We start from the raw sequence: 18758 nt of genomic DNA, 5'->3' as shown, positions 1-18758 counted from the left end.
TCTCCAGTATTGCAGGCGGATTCTTCACCCACTGAGCCATCTGGGAAGCCCAAAAAATGCCTACCCCCCACCCACAAAGAGCTTTCGTCTATGTGAGTTATAGCCATCAATATTTGCCAAGTTAGAAACTTATTTCTCAACATTTTAAATTAATTTCTATTGGAGAATAGTTGCTTTACAGTTGTGTTAGTTTTTACTGTATGGCAAAGTGAATCAGCTATGGCATATGGTTCAGTCGTGTCTGACTCTGTGCGACCCCATAGACGGCAGCACACCAGGCTCCTCTGTCCATGGGATTCTCCAGGCAAGAACACTGGAGTGGGTTACATATACCCATATCTCTGTTTTGTTTTGTTTTTTATGACGATCACCACGGAGCACTGAGTAGAGTTCTCTGAGCTACACAGTATGTTCTCATTACTCATCTGTTTTATACATAGTATCACTAGTGTATATATATCAATCCCAGTCTCCCAATTCATCCCAATTGTCTCCGTCCCTATTTCCCCCTTGGTGTTCATACGTTTGTTTTCCACATCTGTGTCTGTATTTCTGCTTTGCAAATAAGATCATCTATACCATTTTTATTAGAAGTTTAAATTGAGAAAAATATTAAATATTCATTAAATTTAAAAATAGTAATGAATCTATTATAAGATAACATAAATAACACAATTTTTACTAAAAGTAACAAACAAGTTTAGTGACAAGAAGGGATTGTTTGACAGTGTTGCAAATCTCTTTGATGTCTGGCTTCATAGAGGCAGCTAGATTCTCATAACTGGTTCTGCAGCCCATCAGCTAGAGTAACGCACATCATGAAAACTTTGGGAGACTTCTGTGTACACAAGTGAGAGAATGAGAGTTTAAAGGACACTTAACGTATTGGTATTATGAAAGTAGTTTCAACCTTGCAGAGCTCCTAAAAGGGGCTCAGGAATCCACAGGAGTCCCAGCCTACACTCTGAGCTCTACACTGCACATCCTTCTAACCTGGTTTCTTTGGCCTGATTTTGCCCCACCCTATACTCCATCCTTTAGTTTCTCAACCTGTCAGACTCTTCCTGCTGCTTCAACTTCCAGCTCAGGCTTCATGTCTTGCACAAATTCTTCCCTGAACTTCATCACGCTGTACCTTCCCTTGACCCCTTCGGATAGAATGGTGCACCCACTCTCTGGTAGAATGAGGTGTACGTTGTAGTGTGTTTTACATTTCTGGTTGGCCTTTGGGGCTCCCTACCAGACTGAAATAGAGGAGGGATTCCATGAATGTAGCTGAATAAAAATACATGAATGAATGAGTAAAAATGAGGCAATGTGCCACCCACTTCTGTCAGTGTCTCAAAGATCTGATCTTCACAATAGATGTCAAGTTTTAAAAAAAAAAAATTCTGCGTGGGTCCCTGATGGAAGATGAAATGCAAACAGACTTATGCAAATTTCAACACCTTCCCGTGAACTTTGGAAACTGAGAAGTTAAGTCCCTTTAGCTTCAGAACCCATATGTTAACTGCCTCTCTCTACAGCAGCTGCCATATCTTCCTTATTCTGGATGTGAATGATTGGGTTTGGGGACCAACAGGCAGAATTCATCACGGCATTTATCCCTATTCATATCTGTCTGATTTTATTTTGCCCACATTTTAGCCTGTTCAAACCTTTGGAATCCTCACTTTGTCATCTAACATTCTGACTATCCATGCTGGCCTTGCATCTTCCAAAACTTAGGTCTGCAAATCAAGTACAGAGTTGGTTAAGACAGAGCTAAGACAATGCTTTTTTGCAGGCTGACACAAGTGTCCTGACCAGAGCCTTTTGGTTTGGTTGTTCAAGACTTCCCTGGGGACAAGGGAAGGGGTGGGTAATGAGACTGAGTCTTGAGGAGGTGAGTGGATGCCTTGCAAAATCCCAGGCATTCACAAGAATTTGGGGAACTTGGCAGTGCTTCTTTGGCCCCTCCCTCTCCAAGACCCAACCATCTCACCCCAAGTCTGAACAGATTCTCACAGAATTAGACCAGATCTGAGCCAAGGCTCGGGGATCCAAGGATATCTGATACAGGGGGTGCAGGAAGGGGTGGATCAAGTATCAGATTCCAAGCTGGATTGTTCTGCAAATACCGTCTGAGCTAGACTAGGGGAAGAAAGGCATAGTCTCTTAGATCCTGGTTACTGAGAGGGGAAGACAGTGGGCAGCGGGCAGGACTCTCCTGAGGCACCCGCTGAGAGATGCCGTGGTGAAAAGTGGAGAAGCCCCATGCGGCACAGCCTGGCAGCCCTTATTTAGCTCCGTGGGGCCTCCCACAGTCCTCTTCACTTGCACTCAGAATCCTCCAGGGCATTTGGAAAGGTCCCTGCCACCCAGACCCAACTCCATCTCATGAGAAATTCTGTGAACACCTGTGGCAGCCAGCATAGGGCAAGGACAAGGCGAGGGGAGAGCAGGGGCCCCAGCTGTGTCTGTCCCTGGCTCCTTTTTCTCCCTTTCCCAACAGGGCCAGGTAGAGCAAGCAGCCCACCAGAAAAGGCTCCGCAACCAAGGCCAGCCTGGCCAAGAGCAGAGGACCCCTGAACAACTGGGTTCAGAGAGCCAGGGAAACTCCTTCCCGCTGTCCCTTCTGTTTCCCTCCAGCCCCACCCCCAGTTCCACTGATTTAAATTTCTTCCCCTCTCCCATCCTGGAGCCCCAGGGGAGCAACGGGGGGCGGCGGTGGGGGGGCGGGATGGTGGAACAGCCCTGGGTGATAAAGTAGGGATGGGGAGAAGTGATAAAGGGGATGGGAAAGAAGCCAGCTTCACTTCCTCTCTGATAGGGACCCCGCCCCAAGGGGCTCCTGCCTTCGCCTTGTTCACAGGAAGGCCTTGAGGTGGTGGAGGAGTGGATGGGCGGGAGCAGAGGGAGTGCTTTCGGCGGGCAGGATGTCAGCAGCCTCGGCAGTGGACGGCTCAGTGGGTGTTGGTTCTCTTGGGCGCTCCCCACAGCTGTCCCCACTGCAGGCCAGCAGGGACTGGGCTGAGGGTGCAGAGGCAGAGGGACACAAGGGGGGCCCCTGCCCCTCCACCCCACACCACTCCTGGCCTCGAGGAAAGCAGCCACAGTGGTGGAGAGGGACTAGACAGCAGGTGGTCCTGAAGCCTGTTACACCTCTCACCAGCGGTGTAACCTGGGGGTGGTGACTGGAGATCTGGGGGCCTTGGTTTCCCCTGCAGGAGGGGCAACGCAGGGTCTTTGTGGAGCTAACAGGAGGGAGCTTGCCGCTCCAGCAGGGCCTCCACTAGGGGAGCAGCCAGATTGAAGTAGCTGCTGCCAGGACTGCTGGCAGATGGACAGGGTCTGTCTCTCTCCCACAGAGCGAAGACACTGGTGATCCTCACTTGGGAGACGTTGAGACTTGTGCCTGGTGTGCACGCAGTAAGTGCTTGGTGACCATTAGACTTCGTTCTTAGAATTTTCATCACCTCCCAGGGGATCCACTGTTCTCTTCAGCCGTCCTTCCCCCGTCGTACACACACCTGAGTTGGGACTGGGGCAGGTGGGACTCACACCTGGTGGGTCCACTTGTGGAGGACCCCACCGGTGCCCCAGCGGTGCTCACAGGCCTGCCCAGGCCACCGAGGAGGGGGAAGGCTGCCCCCGGCTCCCTGTTCCAGGCCAGGGCTCGGCTCCTCCCCATTATCTCCTTCTGCAAAGCCTCCTCCACCCGTCAACCCCCAACCGAGATTACAGACCCTCAACCGTTTCCAACTGCCCTGATTCGGAACGAGGCTGGACCCTCGCCCACACCACCCTGCCCTGGCCACCCCAGCTCTGTCCTGCAGTGGAGAGAGGCCGCCTGCTTCTCTGTGAGCTGGGGGAGCCAGGCTGGGGGCCGCCAGGAGGACACTGCCCCCACCCCAGGTTGCCTCCAGAGCTCGAGAGGGAAACTGGTCTCTGACGAGGAGAGACCTTGACGGGCCTCCCAGGCTTGCTCTGCCTTTCTTGTTTCGGCCTCTCTGCTTCTCCAGGCCAAGTCTGCAGTTTCTGCCTCTCTCTCTCAGGCTGCTCTTCCCCCCACCCCCAGAGCACACCTGGCTCCTCACATCAGATAACACAACCACAGCGCCCCTCACCCCCACCGCCTTCTAGAGCCCCCTCCTCGCCCCCATCCTCTTCCTCCCCTGCCTCCCCCACCTTGCGGCTCCCTGACTCACTCACATTTCCCCGGGGAGGGCTGGGGAGGGGTCCCCAAAGCCTTAAAGCCTTACTAGGTAATCAATGAGGGTGTGAGACTACCCTTCCTATTCCTACCCACCAACACATGTGCACACACACACACACACACACCCACTCTGGAAACTCTATACCCCTGTGCCCTGTCAGAGCAGAATAAAGGGGAAGGAGGGACTCAGGGACCAGCCTTGAGGTACCAGGAAAATCCAGCCTGAGGAAGTAGAGTGTGGAAGTCCCTGAAGGGGTTCCATAGCTCCCTGCTTCTGGGCCAGGAGAAGCTTCTTCCCTTTTCTTGATCGTGTTAGTTCATCTGGAGTCTCAGCATGGCCTGCCTCAGGCCAGGCAGGGTCTGGGCTGGGGGAGAGGATGGAGAGTCCCAGCCCCTGCCTCCCACTCCCCAAAAAGCCCAGTGGGGAGGAGCTTGGGGTGGGGGCGCTTGTGGAGGAAGAGGCGCTGCAAACAGGGGCTGCTGGGGTTGGGTGAGAGCTAGACAAGAGATTGTGGGAAGGGGCAGGGTGGGTCCCAGGGGAGAGTGGGGTGGGGACTGGTGGGTGCCTGGGAGCTGAGGCTGGAGGTTTTAATGCCTCTTGACAACAGATGAATCATAGGCAAATTATGTGGAAATGATGGCATAAATAAAGATATGTTATTTCAAGGCCCCAGTGTGCATTGTCGGAAGAGAGCTGAGGGGGGAGGAGCAGGAGGCTGCCCGAGCCGGATGGTGCTTGTAGGTGGGGGCCCAGGTAGAGTTCCTGTGGTGGGGCAGTGGAGGTGAGGGCCCACTCACGACTTTTGTCACCTTCAGCATGATATGAAACAGCAGGTGGCCGACCACAGCCTGCCAACCCCTCCCCCAGGGCAGAGCAGCCCTCACACACCCTAAGCTCCTTAGTGACCCCCCAGCCCTCCCCTGACCTCCCTGGACCACTGCTACCCCCCACACTGTTCCCTTCCCTTCTGTCCTCTTTGGGCCGTCCCTCCGCTCAGGGGCTTCCCTGGTGGCTCAGATGGTAAAAAATCTGCCTGCCATGCAGGAGTCCCTGGTTTGATCCCTGGGTCAGGAAGATCCCCCTGGAGAAAGAAATGACAACCCACCCCAGTATTCTTGCCTGGAGAATCCCATAGACAGAAGAGTCTGGTGGGCTACAGTCCAGGGAATTGCTACAGTCCACGATTGAGCAACTAACACTTCCAGGGGCTCAGACAGTAAAGAGTCTACCTACAATGTGGGAGACCCAGGTTCTATCCCTGGGTCAGGAAGATCTCCTGGAAAAAGGAATGGCAACCCACTCTAGTAGTCTTGCCTGGAGAATCCCATGGACAAAGGAGCCTGGAGGGCTACAGTCCACGGGGTCACAAACAGTCGGACATGACTGAGCAACTAACACTTTTCCAGCCCCAGCACAAAGTCTTGCCCCCAGCATGGAGTTGAGAGTCAGCTGAGCCCTGGGAGCCTTCAGTGGACAGTGCCGGCAGTGATGGCCTGCAGATGGATGGTCCAGTTAATATATCCGCTGGAGGAATGAATTGAGGACCTCCCTCTGGTCTTCAGGGCCCTCCCTGTAGCCCAGTGGAAGCTGGTGGTCAACCCTCAACCCCAATCTCCCCAACGTTTCGCAACATTGACAGTTCTTAAACAACTAGAGGGACTTCCTTGGAGGTCCAGTGGCTAAGATTTCTTGCTCTTAATGCAGGGGACACAGGTTTGAGCCTGGTTGGGGAACTAGATCCCACATACCATATGACACAACCAAAAAGAAAAAGACTAGAAAAATGTGTGCCTCCATACCACGCCACACAATCATTCCCTGTCACTCACATTTCCTCTCAATCTTTTCCTCTGTGCTTACATAGGGTTTCTTTAAACACAGTTACCATCACTGGGCGTGGGGAAATCTGTATTCTGTTGCCATGCTATGTCACATTCAAAACATCTTTTTAGCAGCTTCATAATTTTCTATTAAGTGGAAATATAATTTGTTTTGCAATTTTCCAACTGTAGGTGTTCAGATTGTTTCTAATTTTCCATATGGTAAAGAATGTGGTGATGAACATTGCTATGCACATATTCCACTTGCCCCACCTCGAATTTTGGTTTTAGGGTATTTTGGGTGGGGTTATTAAGCCAAACGGTAAAAACATCTTCTAGCTCTTACTATATATTGCCAAACTGATTTCAAAAAGCAGTTACACCAACAACAACAACATGTACATTTCACCACATTCTCACTAATGCTTGAAAATGGCGCCTGCCTTCAACTTGTTTCAACTGGCATCACTTAGACAACAAGCAGGTTGAATGTTCCCCCGCCTTTGCTTACTGACTATGTTTCACCTTTCCTTGAAAAACCCTTTCTGTGCTTTGAGTTTTAAGCCATCCGTTTCAGTGTTTTTAAAGCATCGTCCACAGCAACCGAGAGGACACCTCTCATTTGTGACCTTCTCCCCATTTTGGACTCTGACATGGCACTTCCTCTTGTTCTTTTAAATCTCTGACCATTCCCTCTCCACTCTCACCAGTGATCTCAGGACTTTACTGGTCCTTCCCTTCTCTTCTGAGTTCCGGAGACCAACTGTTCACTCAATTTCCCCTGGACTGCCCCACCAGCACCTCAGTCCACGTGTCCATAGCTTGAGTCTGCTTTTCACTCCAAATTTGATTCTCATTCCATATCCCCTAACTCTGCTGCCTGAAGGCCTTCGGGTGATGTTTGGAAGGAGAAAGAGGAGCACAGAGGCTGACACACCTGAAGAGGAAACGAGATTCTACCAATGAGATTCTGTCTTCAGCTTAGGGCCAGGACTGGGGAGAGGAGAAGGCGACTATTGTCTAGGGAGATGGCCCTGCTTCCTTGTCGACCAGGACTGGACCGAGGTCTAGTGATGGGTGCTTGAAAGCCAAGGTGGGATGCCGTCCTTCTACAGCAAATCAACCCTGGACGTTGACCTCACTGGCCTTCCCTTTCACTTCTTGAGCCTCTTCCCCAGCAAGGGACTAGAAGGGCTGAAGAAGAGGTTAGGCTGCCATCTCCTCTAAACCTGTGCAGCTTGATACAGTAGCCACTAGGCACCAGTGCTACTGAGCACCTAAAACACGGCTACAATGTACTGCAAGTAAAATACACATGGGTTTCAAGGATTTAGTTTGAAAAAAAGCATGTAAAATGGTCTCTTTAACAATTTTGTGCTTTGACTGCATGCTAGAATGATGTTTTTACATATATTAGGTTAAATAAATATACTATTAAAATGGATGTCACCAATGTTTTTTTTTTTTTTTTTTTTAAGACCAAGTTACAAATATGGTTCCCATTCTGTTACTATTGGGTGGTGCTGGTCTAGTCCCTCCCAGCAGGCAAAACACCAGGCTCTAGGCTGACTGGCTCCACTGAGGGGTCATGACAGATGCAGATAGAGACCCACTGGAGATGCAGGCCAGCTGAAGTCCAACCAGATGTCACCAACCAGCCAGGGGCGCATCTCCGCCAGGCAAGGCAGAGCGAAGCAACATTTCCTGGATAACGACTTTCCTCCTGGACTTCATGAAGCCTCTGAGCTGGTGCTATTCTGCAGAGCTTGTTCCTGAAGACAAGTTACTCTAAGAGAATGGTCCCCCAGAGTTTTGGATCTCTCCCCACCTCAAGAGTTCTTGAGGAAGTTCTCCATCATTCCACTGGGGCCAGACCCTTCTGCAGGAGCCAGAAGCATCCTCCCACCCACTCAGGCTTTGGCTCAGCCCACGTGTGGGCTGGGAGGGGATGAGAGAGGAAGGTGGGCCTCTAGATACACCAGCTGGGCCACAGACATGGTTTATGTTCCATTTCTAATGCCTATCCTTCCTCTTGTCCCAGTGACAGAAGAACAGAAAGGGAACAGGAGGTGGCTGGGGTTAGGGGGATGGGAGGCAGGCACAACTCACTGGGCTGCCCTGCTCTGGCTCATCCTCCCATTGCCCAGGCCCCAGCCTTGCGGTAGGAGGGCACCAGCGGCTCCCACCCCACCCAGCCGAGAGGACTCCACCTCTCCCAGGTCCTGGCTGGGATCCGCAGGCCCCAGGCGAGTGGGGGGAGGGGAGCCACTCCTGCTTTCCCAGCAGCTGCTGCTGCCTCTTCCTGTTTTGCTAAAACTCTGGCTCTGGACCCAAGGAGGTGGGGGAAGTCAGTCGCCAGCCACTCCAGCCCCCCCCCACCCCCCCACAAAGGTCAACCTTGTCCCCCTGGCCCTCTCAGCTGGTTATTTATAGCCCCCAGGCCCCAATTGAGGAGCTGGCTCTCGCCTCCCTCAAATGTCAGCAGCTGTGGCCATTGCCCCAGGGATGCAGCCAGATGCTCAGCCCACTGCAGATGTCCAGTACCAGGACAAGGGGGGAGGGCAGGCGAGGGCCTCTCTTCAGGTGGTGCGGGCATTCCCTGCAGCCTGGTTCAGGGTCTGTTCCCTGCTCAGCTCTGAGTCAACAACACCTGAGAAGGGGTGGGGGGTTTAGGGGGGGAGGTCCCCCACATGTTCTCCAATTCCACATTCCAGATCTGAGAATGGATAGCTAAGGAAAGACCCATTTGGATGTCTTTGCATAAATTAGGTCAATGCTCATTTTGAGACTATGTAGGGGAAAAGTTCAACTGAGAGGGACAGAAGGGACAGGACGCTGTCTCCTATTACTAACATCAGCTCGGGCTTCATCCCTAACAGTCAGTGGACCACAGGCTTCGCACTGAGCGCTTCATGTCCTGGTCCCGTCAGTCTTCACAACAACCCGAATATGGCAGGCACTTCATGCCCCAGTTTGCAGATGAGAAAACCAAGATATTCCACCCAAGCAGCCTGACTCCAGAGTCTCAGTTTTAATGACAGGACAACACAGGCTCCCTCAGCCGGTCCCCTGTGGGTTTTATTTAAATGGTTCATTGAAAGCTGCACGCAGAGAAGCCTGGAGCCCAGCCTCAGGGTCTGCCCAGGGGGAGAGCGGCTGTCTCGATGCCTCCTGTGCCCTCCTGCCCCTGCCACTCAGGCCAAGCTAGAATGAGGGAGGTAAGAGCAGGAGGGAGGCGTCTAGAATCACCATTCCAGGCACAGAGTGGGCAGCACAGAGCAGAGCCACTGCCCTCACCCACAAGGACCTGATGGTCCATCAGGGCCCCTCCAGTGTGGAGCTCCCGTGACTCAAGAACCCAGCATCCTTTGCAGCACTGGTGTTGTAGTCCCGCATTTGACAGGTTTCTCCATTTCAGGTTCTTTTCTTTGACTGTATCCTGCTCCTGGAGATGATGAATTCACCAGGGATAAGGACTGTGGCTCCCTTTGCCTCTGTGCCCAAGAACCTGAGCCAGAGGAGATGCTCAAAAAATAAGCAATTATACTTATTGAAAAGGAGTAGTAGTGGTGGTCACACGTGGGTGGATACTTCAAGGTCATAGCAAGGACACTCCCACTCACCCCGCTATATACACTCACCCCGCTATATAGTTACCCTCACCCCCTTTCACCCATACCTTATGCTGAAGCTCTTCTAGTGCACACAGGAGCCTAGTTCAAACCCACCCTAAAGACACTCCTGGGGAAGAGAGATAAGTGTTCTTAGGCCAGGACTCCTCAAGGTCTTTGCTGGAGGTTCCAGGGTCAGAGGTAGGTGCCTCTCAAGAGGGACCATTAAGATAGGTAACAAGGTAGGATCCTGCCCTCCAGTCGATAGAGTCACTGGGGTAGAGAGGGCCCTGCTGGGCCATGTAACAAGGCCAAACTCCCAAGCCCACCAGTGGGTGGACTGTAGCATCCCTGCAGGGGCCACTGGAGCGAGTAATTGTGAGCTGGCTGTAGAGAGGCATTTTGCAACTCAGACGAATTTCTTCTCGCTCATGATTAGGGTATGGCCCAGTGGCTGCCTCCCTGACCATAATCTCTGCTGGCACAGGCATCTCCGGGGCTGGGCGGTGCAGGCTGGGGAAGGAGCGCTGACCTAGAAGCTGGGACGCCTGACTTCTCTGCCTGCTCCCCACCACTGATTAACCATGACACCTCCGGCAAGGAGACTGGGTCCTCGGTTTCCTTAACTAGAAAGGAGTGGTTTGAATAGATCAGAGCATCCCAAACCTAAACACACCTTAGAATTACCTGGGGAGCTGCAGATTACTAGGTACCCCACACCCCCAGCACCCCAGAAGGTAGAGACTGTGAGAGGGCCAAGGAATCTGCTATTCACAGGTTCTCCTGCATGATTTTGATATAATGTCAGGTTTGGGAGATGCTACAGATTGGATAGTTTTACACACTGCTTGTGGCTCTTAGGAGCAAAGATTCTAGTAAATGGAACAGCCATAACAAGAGGTTTTGGTGCTGTGGGGTTTTATCAGAGGGCAAGTGATGGGTAGTTTATTTCATTATCAATTACTATTTTTCTCAGTCTTGTTGAGATATAATTGACATTATAGCACTGTATAAGGTATACTGCATAATGGTTTGATTCGTAGACATCATGAAATGTGTATTAAAATAAGCTTAGTGAACACGCATTAACTCATATGGACACAAAACCAAAGACAGGAAGAAAGATTTTTCCCTGTGATGAGAACTCAGGATTTACTCTCTTAACAATTTCCTAGATATGAAGCGGTACTAATTATATTTATCATGTTGTACATTATCATTATATCCCTGGTACTTATTTATCTTATTACTAGAAGTTTGTGCCTTTTGACTCCATTGTGCCCGACTCTTTGTGACCCCTAGGACTGCAACCCGCCAGTCTCCTCTGTCCAGGGGATTTCTCTAGCAAGAATACTGGAGTGGGTTGCTGTTTGACTAGCCTTCTCCAATTCCCCTGCCTCTAAGCCTCTGGTGACCACAAACCTCATCTCTTTCTTGAGGAATTTGTTTGTGTGTTTGTTTTGAAGCACAATTGACCTCCGACATTCTGTTAGTTTCTGTTACCAGACACAGTGACTGGTATTTCAGTATTTTGATCATCATTACTCTTTCTATTATTATTTCACGCCTGGCATTATTGTTAGGGAGGGACATGGCAGAGCCCTCTTCTATCTGTTTGTGTCACTAACAGGGCTCTGGCTTGGTGGGGGGGGGGGGGGCGGGGGTGCTCGCTTACCTCCCAGCTGGAGCAGAATTGGGAGAGAAAGGAAGGGAGGAGTGGGCCGTCCCTGTAGGTGGGGCCTCTTGGCCAGGGGACTTTCTTTCTCTCCCTCCTGGGTGGAGTTTGGCTGGATGGGCTTTGGCACCAGCCTCAGAAGCTGAGAGAGTATCTTCCCATCCATATTCCTGCCCCACTTTCAGTCTCAGCAGCCTCACCCCTGGGGACTGGCCCTTCTCCTCCTCTGGTCCCCACTTCCCCGCCAGGCTCCCTCAGTCCTCACCAACCTCATTCCTGAGCCTCACTAATCTGGTTGCCACCCTCCGCTTCCTTGCCTCGCCCTCGTACATGCCATTCTCTCTACCTGGAATGTCACCCCCTTCCCCCACACCGATTCGCATTTCTGGGCTCCTTCAAAACCCAGCTTTAAGCTCACTGATTTCATTAAGGCTGTGATCTGCTCAGGTCTTTCCTCTTTGCCATGTACATTTGAAATAACAGAATCAGAAAACTGCCTCAGACTCAGAAAAGTAAGTAGAGATGATTTAGACCCACTCTCACATTTAATAGATGAGAAACCAGCCTGAGGCCCAGAGAGGTCTTGATTTAGCCAAGATCACACAGTGGTGAGATTTTTAAAATAGTTGGCTGCACAAGAGGCTTTCAAATATTTTATGTGTTTATTTTATTTCCTCAACACAGTGTGAGCAAAATGAGGGCAGAAACTGTGCTTTTGCTTTTATTTTTGTTCTTTATCTGCACTATGGTGTGTGTGTGTGTGTGTGTGTGTGTGTGTGTGTGTGGAGGGGCCAACTGTAATATTTCTAAATCTCACAGTCATACAGCCTTCTGCATATATTATTTGTACAATCTCAGACCAGGCCTGTGAGGTAGATAACCAAGGCCTTGCTATTTTACAAAGCAGGAAACTGAGACTTAGAAAGGTGTGACCCAGGAAGTTAATGGCAGAACTGGGCCGAGAACTCAAGTTCCGCGGCTCCCAGCGGAGCCAGGGTCCTGATAGCCACGATGCTCTCCTGGGCTTCCGGCTGGGACCTGGAGTAGCCAAGGGGGTGGCCTCTGCCGTCCTCAGCCACTGCGCCTTCCTCACCTTGGGGTGAGGGGGCCTTGTCTTTGGCTTCCTGCCCCTCCCCATCCTGTCCACTGCTTTCTCCCTGTGTCCCCCTAGGGCATGGTTGGCACAAACACACATACACATATATGCCCAGAACTGCAGGTGTCTAGGGCAACAGACCACAGGGGAAACCACATCACCTTTGTTGACAATGGAGGGAGGTAGGGGGATGAGGGAGGTAGGGGATGAGGGAGGTAGGAGGACGAGGAAGGAACTTGCTTAGTTTTCTCCACCTGCCTCTGTCCCCACAGTCATCTTGCCTCCCAGCTGGGGCTATCTGAACTGGCGGCCATGATCCAGCCTCTTCTAATTTAACTCTGATCCAGGAGAATGTATGGCTTCTTCTCTCAGATCCTAAAATCCTGAGTGGGAGTCTGCCTAGCTGCACCCCGAAGTCGCACCCCTCCATCCTAGCCAGAATATTTACATAGCTCCTCTGATCCCTCCAGAGCAATGCAACAGACAAAGGTGGAGACCCGGATGAGAGGACATGACTGGGGTTGGTGAGGAAGGAAACGTGGCATCTAGAATGTCATTCCTTGATCAGCGGGGACCTCTAGTAACCAGGCTGCACTGGAGAAGGAGACCTGGCCACAGCTTCTGCATTGTTTTGATCTGTTAGAAGAAATTGCACAGGCTCTGAATCAGACTCATTTGTGATTCAATCACTTACTGGTTCTATGCCTGCGTGCATGCCCAGTCACTAAGTTGTATCTGACTCTTTGTCACCCCATGGCCTATTCAGTCCATGGAATTCTCTAGGTCAGAATACTGAAGTGGGTGGCCTTTCCTTTCTCCAGGGGATCTTCCCAACCCAGGGATCGAACCCAGGTCTCCCACATTGTAGGCAGATTCTTTACCACTGAGCCATGTGGGAAACTCCAGCCTTGGACAAAACACTTTGTCTTACTGAGCTAACTAAAACAGTGGGGATAATACTGAGGTATAAGTGAAAGGGCTTTGAACAGCATGTGATACAAAGGAGCCTCTCAATAAATCCTAAGTACCCTCCCTCTCCTTCTTTCCACTTGTTATATCTGGCTCCATGAAACACTTTATTTGGACATGGGGATCTATCTCCCCTATTTATATTTCTAGTCCAAACCCTATGCATTGGCATCTGATTCCAGGTTCAGAAACTGGAATCCAAGGCCCAACCCACCCAAGGACGTGGCTGTCCCTCTGAGATCTACCCAGGCCAGGGATGAACACTTTCTGATTGGCCTTGTGGAGAGTGTGGGGGAAGTGTGGGTTAGGGGAGGGATTGTGGCTTCAGCTACCACATCTAGAAAGCTGGGTCAGGAGTGGTCTCAGAGGCCTGAGGTTTAGACCAGATGGCTCTGGATGGAGCTTTAAACCCTGGCACAAGGTGGGCACCCAATAACACTTGTTAAATAGATGAACACCCTCCTCAATTTCCAGCTGTGTAACTGTGGTCAGGTTTCTCAGCCTTTATGAGCCGTCATCCGTACGTTAATCACAAGCATAACAAGGATTACTGTTATGAATAAATGATCTAATATTTGCCAGGGGGATGGCATAGGGCTGCTACACAGTAAACAGTAAAAGGTAGCTAAGCAAGAGAAGGAAAGAAGAAAGGGAAAGAGAATGTCAGGTAGCCCCAGAGCCCCAAAGAAAGCAGAAGGCAGTACCCTCAGGCTTTGTATGGCCAGAGCCTCAAGGAAGATACCAGGGAGCCAAGGCAGGTTCTATAAGACTCATCTCTTCTGCAGGGCACTTAACTGAGCGGTCTGTGCAAAAACAAAACAAAACAAACCTCTCCACATGGTAACCAGGGTAGAGGAGAAAAAGGTAGCCTGCACTTTTCTGCCTCAGGTCTCTTTTCTGGAGACTCCCTAACATACCCCAGCAAGGGAGGTGTGAGTTAGAAATTGGATTAAGATTGGACCATGAGATGCGAGTGGGGTGGTAGTAAGTAAAGGGGCAAGATAAGAAGGGGCACAGTCCAGCTTCTGGATGTAGGACTCACCTGCTGTCTTTCTCTCTGCCTTGACTTCAGGTAGGGAATTCTGGTGTATGTAGAAAGCCATGTGTGGAGTACCAAGGGCACAGGTAGGGGTTGAGAGGAGATAACCTTTGTGTGCAAATCGCTTAGAACTCAGTGATTAGGTCAAAAAGAAAAAGAAAACTCACAAACAAATACATGAATGATGCACATGGTAGAAATGAGCAAACAAATGCCTGATTTCAGTCCAGAAAGAGCTACAAGAGTCCTGGGGGGGTGTCAGGAGGGAGCATTGTGAGGCTAAAGGAGACAGACAGCAGAGGAGAGGCTGAGCGTCTGAAGCAGCCAAGTGATTTTTCTGGAGGCTGTGGGTATGGAGCCCGTGGGCACAGAGAGGGATTTGGTTTGGAAGCGAGGGCTGGGAAAAACGCACCTGAGGCGGAAGAACATGTGTCTTTAAGGGTCAAGAGAAAAAAGGTATAATTGAGGTTGTTCCGCTGGGGGATGGTCCTTGAAGTCCATGAATCTGTTTCAATTCCAAAAATGACCCAGGCTGAGCCTGAATTCTGTGGAAGACGCTCAGCAAGACACTACAAGGGATGCACCCCTGACTAAGGCGGTAGCTGGGCTCAGGGGACGTCCACTCTGGAGCATTCTTGCGAAGGAGGAGAGAGCTGAGACAAGTATACAAGTGGGTGAAGGTCAAAGTACAGAGGAAGACCGACAAGATGCTGGAGTGGAGTCCTTCAAGGAGAAGAAAGAATCCCTCTGGTTATGGGAATCAGGGAAAGCCTCCTGGAGAAGGTGGGATAGACCTCGAGGATTAGACAGATTTTAACAGGAGAGAGGGGGGGAGGGAGGACATTCATTTTTGGAGGGAATGGCATGAGCCAAAGTAGGGGAATGGGAGAGCATGAGGACATGAGGGGACAGCCAGTAGCCCGGTTTGGCTGAAATAATATTAATAATAGTAACAACAGCAACTGACATCTAAGTACTTAGTACTAACATCTAAGTGCTGAGCACTAAGTACCTCCAGGCCCTGAGCAGAACAGCGGAAGGGGTGGGAAGAGAGAGAGGCATGTGTGGCGCCATGCTGTAGGAGGCCTTCATGCTGGGAAAGGGGTCTGTGAGGATAAGTGAACAAGGGCAAAGGGATTAGATCTGCCTGCTTTGTGAGTGCTGGGACCACAAAATGGCCTGAGGTAGGAAGCTGGAGCAACAGGTGAGACTGGAACCAGGTTTGCAGGAACAGGGTAGCTATGGTCAGATGTTGGACCTCAGCAAGGCCAGGCCCTCCTAGGCCACTGGGGCTCTTGCTTGTAATCTGACACGTCTCTGGCTCAGCCTCAATTTCTTCTTTTTCTGTAGCATCGTGGCACTCCAGGCTTCCCAGGATCAAGGGAAGCAGGATGGGGTCAGAGGGAAGCTGCCCTCTGCCTTCCAGGGGATGAGCCCCCACCATCAGGGAGAGAGACCAGCGCTTCCTGTAGACTTCACTTCGCTGGAGCCTCTGTGTCTCTGACCCAGCAGATTGCCAGAGGCACAGGGCTGACAGACCAGGCCGGGAAGCACAATGGGGAGGTCCTCAGCCCCGACCCCTGACCCTGACCTTCTGGTCTTGGTAACAGGGAGCCGGGCAGGGAGGGCTGCTGTGCAAAGCCAGCCCGGAGCTGAGTTTATTAGCCGAGGGAGGGCTGGAGGCGGCTACATTCCGACTCACAGACTGGAACATTTCTATGATCCGCTGTAATGCACTGGGAGACACTGGGCACATTGCTGAAGTTTGACTCATAGGGACCGGGAGGGGTGAAGTGGTGGGGGGAGGGTGCTGAGGGGAGAGGAATGGGAGGAAGAGAGGAAGAGGACAGGAGGGAAGGAAATCCCTTGAGAAATTTCTTTAAAAAAAGAAAACTTTCAAAATCCGCACCACCCCACCCCCTTTTTCTTTTAATAGGAACAGGCTGGACCCTTCTATTCCCCTCAGCAGGCATGGTGTGTGTGTGTGGGGGGGGGGGCATGGCAGAGGGGGAGCGCTGGGCAGTGATTCAAATCAGATCCTGGAACTTTCCTCAGGCACGTTGTGCTTGGGGCGGGGTCGGGGGTGTCCGTTTGGGATTCCTCGCCGGGACCGCTGACTCCACGCGCGTCCCGCGCCTCCCGCCCCTCCCCGTGTAACTGCTGGCTGGTGGGCCGTGCGTGCTTGTGCCTTTGAGCGCGGGGGTCCCTCCCTGCGGCGTGTCTGTGTAGACGACTCTGCCCCGGGCCAACATGGATGTGTGCTCGCGGCCCCGGTCGCCCGCGAGGGTGCGTGCGCTCAGGTATCTGGGTTTCCGGGAATTGTGCGCGGGTCGCTGCGCCGCGCGGCGGCCGGGACTTGGGCTGCAGCGCGGCGGCCGCGCGCGGGTCGGGGCCGCGTCCCCCGCGTTCCGGGTTCGGCGCTGCCTCCCCGCGCTCCGGCCGCGCGGGGTGTCCGCCCGCCCGTCCGCCAGCCCGGGCGCCGCGCCGTGTCTGCCGGGTGGTGTGTCCCCGGGCCGCGAGCGCCTGCCCCCTCCCTCCCCTCCCCCTTGGCCCGCTCTCAGACTCAGATAAAGCATTTCCTTCCATTGTCATCCTACCCGGCCGGCCGGGCTGCCAGGGCCCTCCCCCTCCCGGCCCCCTCCCTTCCTCTCGCCGTCTCACAGTCGCTCCGCAGCCTCCGGCGACCGGGGGGGATGTAAGGCCGGCGCCCCCGCCCCCCCCCCCGCCATGAGCCCCCCGCTCTGAGGGCCCCGGCCCCTGGATGCACAGCCCCGGCGCTGGTGAGTACTGGGCTGCCGCCCCCCGCCCGCCCCGCCCTGCGCGCGGCACCCAGCGCCGCCCGCCCGGGCTTGGGCTCGGGCTCCGGCTCCCGCGCGGGGCTCCGGGCGGCCCCGCGGGCCCAGCCCGGCGTGCGCGCCCGTGATCGTGCCCGCGTCGCCCGGCTCTGCGCGGCTCAGGCAGGCTCCCGGCCCGGGCTGGTTCCGGGGCCGGAGGGTTAAGGGCCTCCTGCGGGGCGCCCACATCCGCCCGCCCCGGGGCAGCGACAGGCCCGAGGAAGGGAGTTGGAGGCCCCGGGCCGCCGGTGCGCGGGCCCGGCGTCCCATCACCCCCATTCGCGGGGAGGACTGACCGGGAGACCCTGGAGGGAGGGACGGCCGCCGCGGCCCCGGGAGGGGGCGGTGCTCCCGGGCGGAAGGTTTGGAAGCGCTGGGCAAAGGGCAGGACCCGTTGAGTTGGGGCCACACTCCGAGCCCCGAACATCAGCGCCCCCAGCCCGCGGACCCCGGCTGGACTTTACTCCGACCCCTCCGCTGGGGAAAGTGATCCCTAGGAGGGAGGGTCTCTGACAGCGAGGTTTTTCTGAGCAACGCCCCCCGCCCGCCGTCCCCCCACCCCCCCACCCCCCCACCCTGCTCACCCATCTGGGTGACGAGACACCTGTGCTCAAGTGAGCTGTGGAGGTGCTGGCGGGGCGCGGGAAGATGGGGACGGCAGGCTGTGTCCTGAGCGGTGGGGGACAGGATGTGTGCCCTCCAAACCTGGGGTCTGCTGGTCCTGGGGAGTGAGAGCAGGCGGCAAATCCAGCAGCTGGGCTGGGCTCTGATTCTGGGCCTGTGAACTAAGAGAGGGACCGGTGGGACTTGCAGGCCCGCCAGCACCTCCACCCCTATTTCCTTCTCTCCTACTGCCCCAAGCTACTCTTTCAGATCTGACCTGGCCAGCCACTGGGTCTCCTCCCACCCAGTCCAGGCCATTCCCTGTCCCTGCTGGCGGTCTTGCATACCCCAGAGGCCTCCCCCTGCGTCTGGACACTGCCTGTCCTGCTGCTGCCCATCCCTCCCCACACCCTCATTCAGCATCTGCTTGAGGCCCAGCTCTGCCTGCCAGTTTCAGTGGCCCTGCTGGGGACTCAGCATCTGGATTCATCATCCTATTCCCTGGACATGCACCTGGGTCGATGAGGACTTTCCTCAAGACCCCTGCCCAGCCACTGGGTTGAAAGAAAGGAGACTGTGACTTGGTTTCCCTGCTCCCTAACAGTGGCCCATTTCTCCCCTGTAGTACCCCATAGGTCAGGTCTTCCAAGTGGCTTGGGCAGCCACACACTCCTCTCCTCATACCAACCCTCTTGGAAGCTCCTTCTCCAGCCTCTGCAAGACTTCTTGCAGAGCTCATTGCTCAGCATCCCAGCCTCCCTGCTTTCATCTCTCTGTCCCCTCTACCCACTGAACTAAGAAGTAATGTACCTCTTCTGTGGAGTCACTGCTGGGGAAATGAAGGCACAAAGCAGTCTCGCTGTGCTGCTCCCAGTGAACCTGAACTGGAACGAGGTCCAGGACCCGCTGGGA

General features: G+C 53.4%; 1 protein-coding gene and 1 long non-coding RNA gene across 4 annotated transcripts in view; one reads left to right on the top strand and one right to left on the bottom strand.

Moving 5' to 3' along the window:
* Nucleotides 1–7461: 7461 nt before the first annotated feature.
* Nucleotides 7462–18081, bottom strand: LOC120857895. Its single transcript, XR_005719766.1, has 2 exons — nt 17828–18081; nt 7462–7791 (listed from the first exon to the last, which is right to left on the bottom strand). It is a non-coding gene; the product is annotated as an uncharacterized LOC120857895 (long non-coding RNA).
* Nucleotides 16492–18758, top strand: part of LOC120857891 (histone deacetylase 7) — a 36731-nt gene continuing 34464 nt past the window's right edge. For 2 of the 3 annotated variants that reach the window (XM_040233764.1, XM_040233763.1), the window contains exon 1: nt 17102–17189. In XM_040233764.1, coding sequence (XP_040089698.1) covers nt 17171–17189 — 19 coding nt within the window. In that variant the 5' untranslated portion in view covers nt 17102–17170. Of the gene's footprint in view, nt 16696–17101; nt 17190–18758 lie in introns of those variants that run through there. The other variant, XM_040233765.1, reaches the window with a different exon arrangement.

Source organism: Oryx dammah, unplaced genomic scaffold (genome assembly GCF_014754425.2).
Source record: "Oryx dammah isolate SB20612 unplaced genomic scaffold, SCBI_Odam_1.1 HiC_scaffold_29, whole genome shotgun sequence".
In the NCBI taxonomy this organism is placed as follows: domain Eukaryota; kingdom Metazoa; phylum Chordata; class Mammalia; order Artiodactyla; family Bovidae; genus Oryx; species Oryx dammah.
This window is presented reverse-complemented; position numbering and strand designations above follow the sequence as displayed.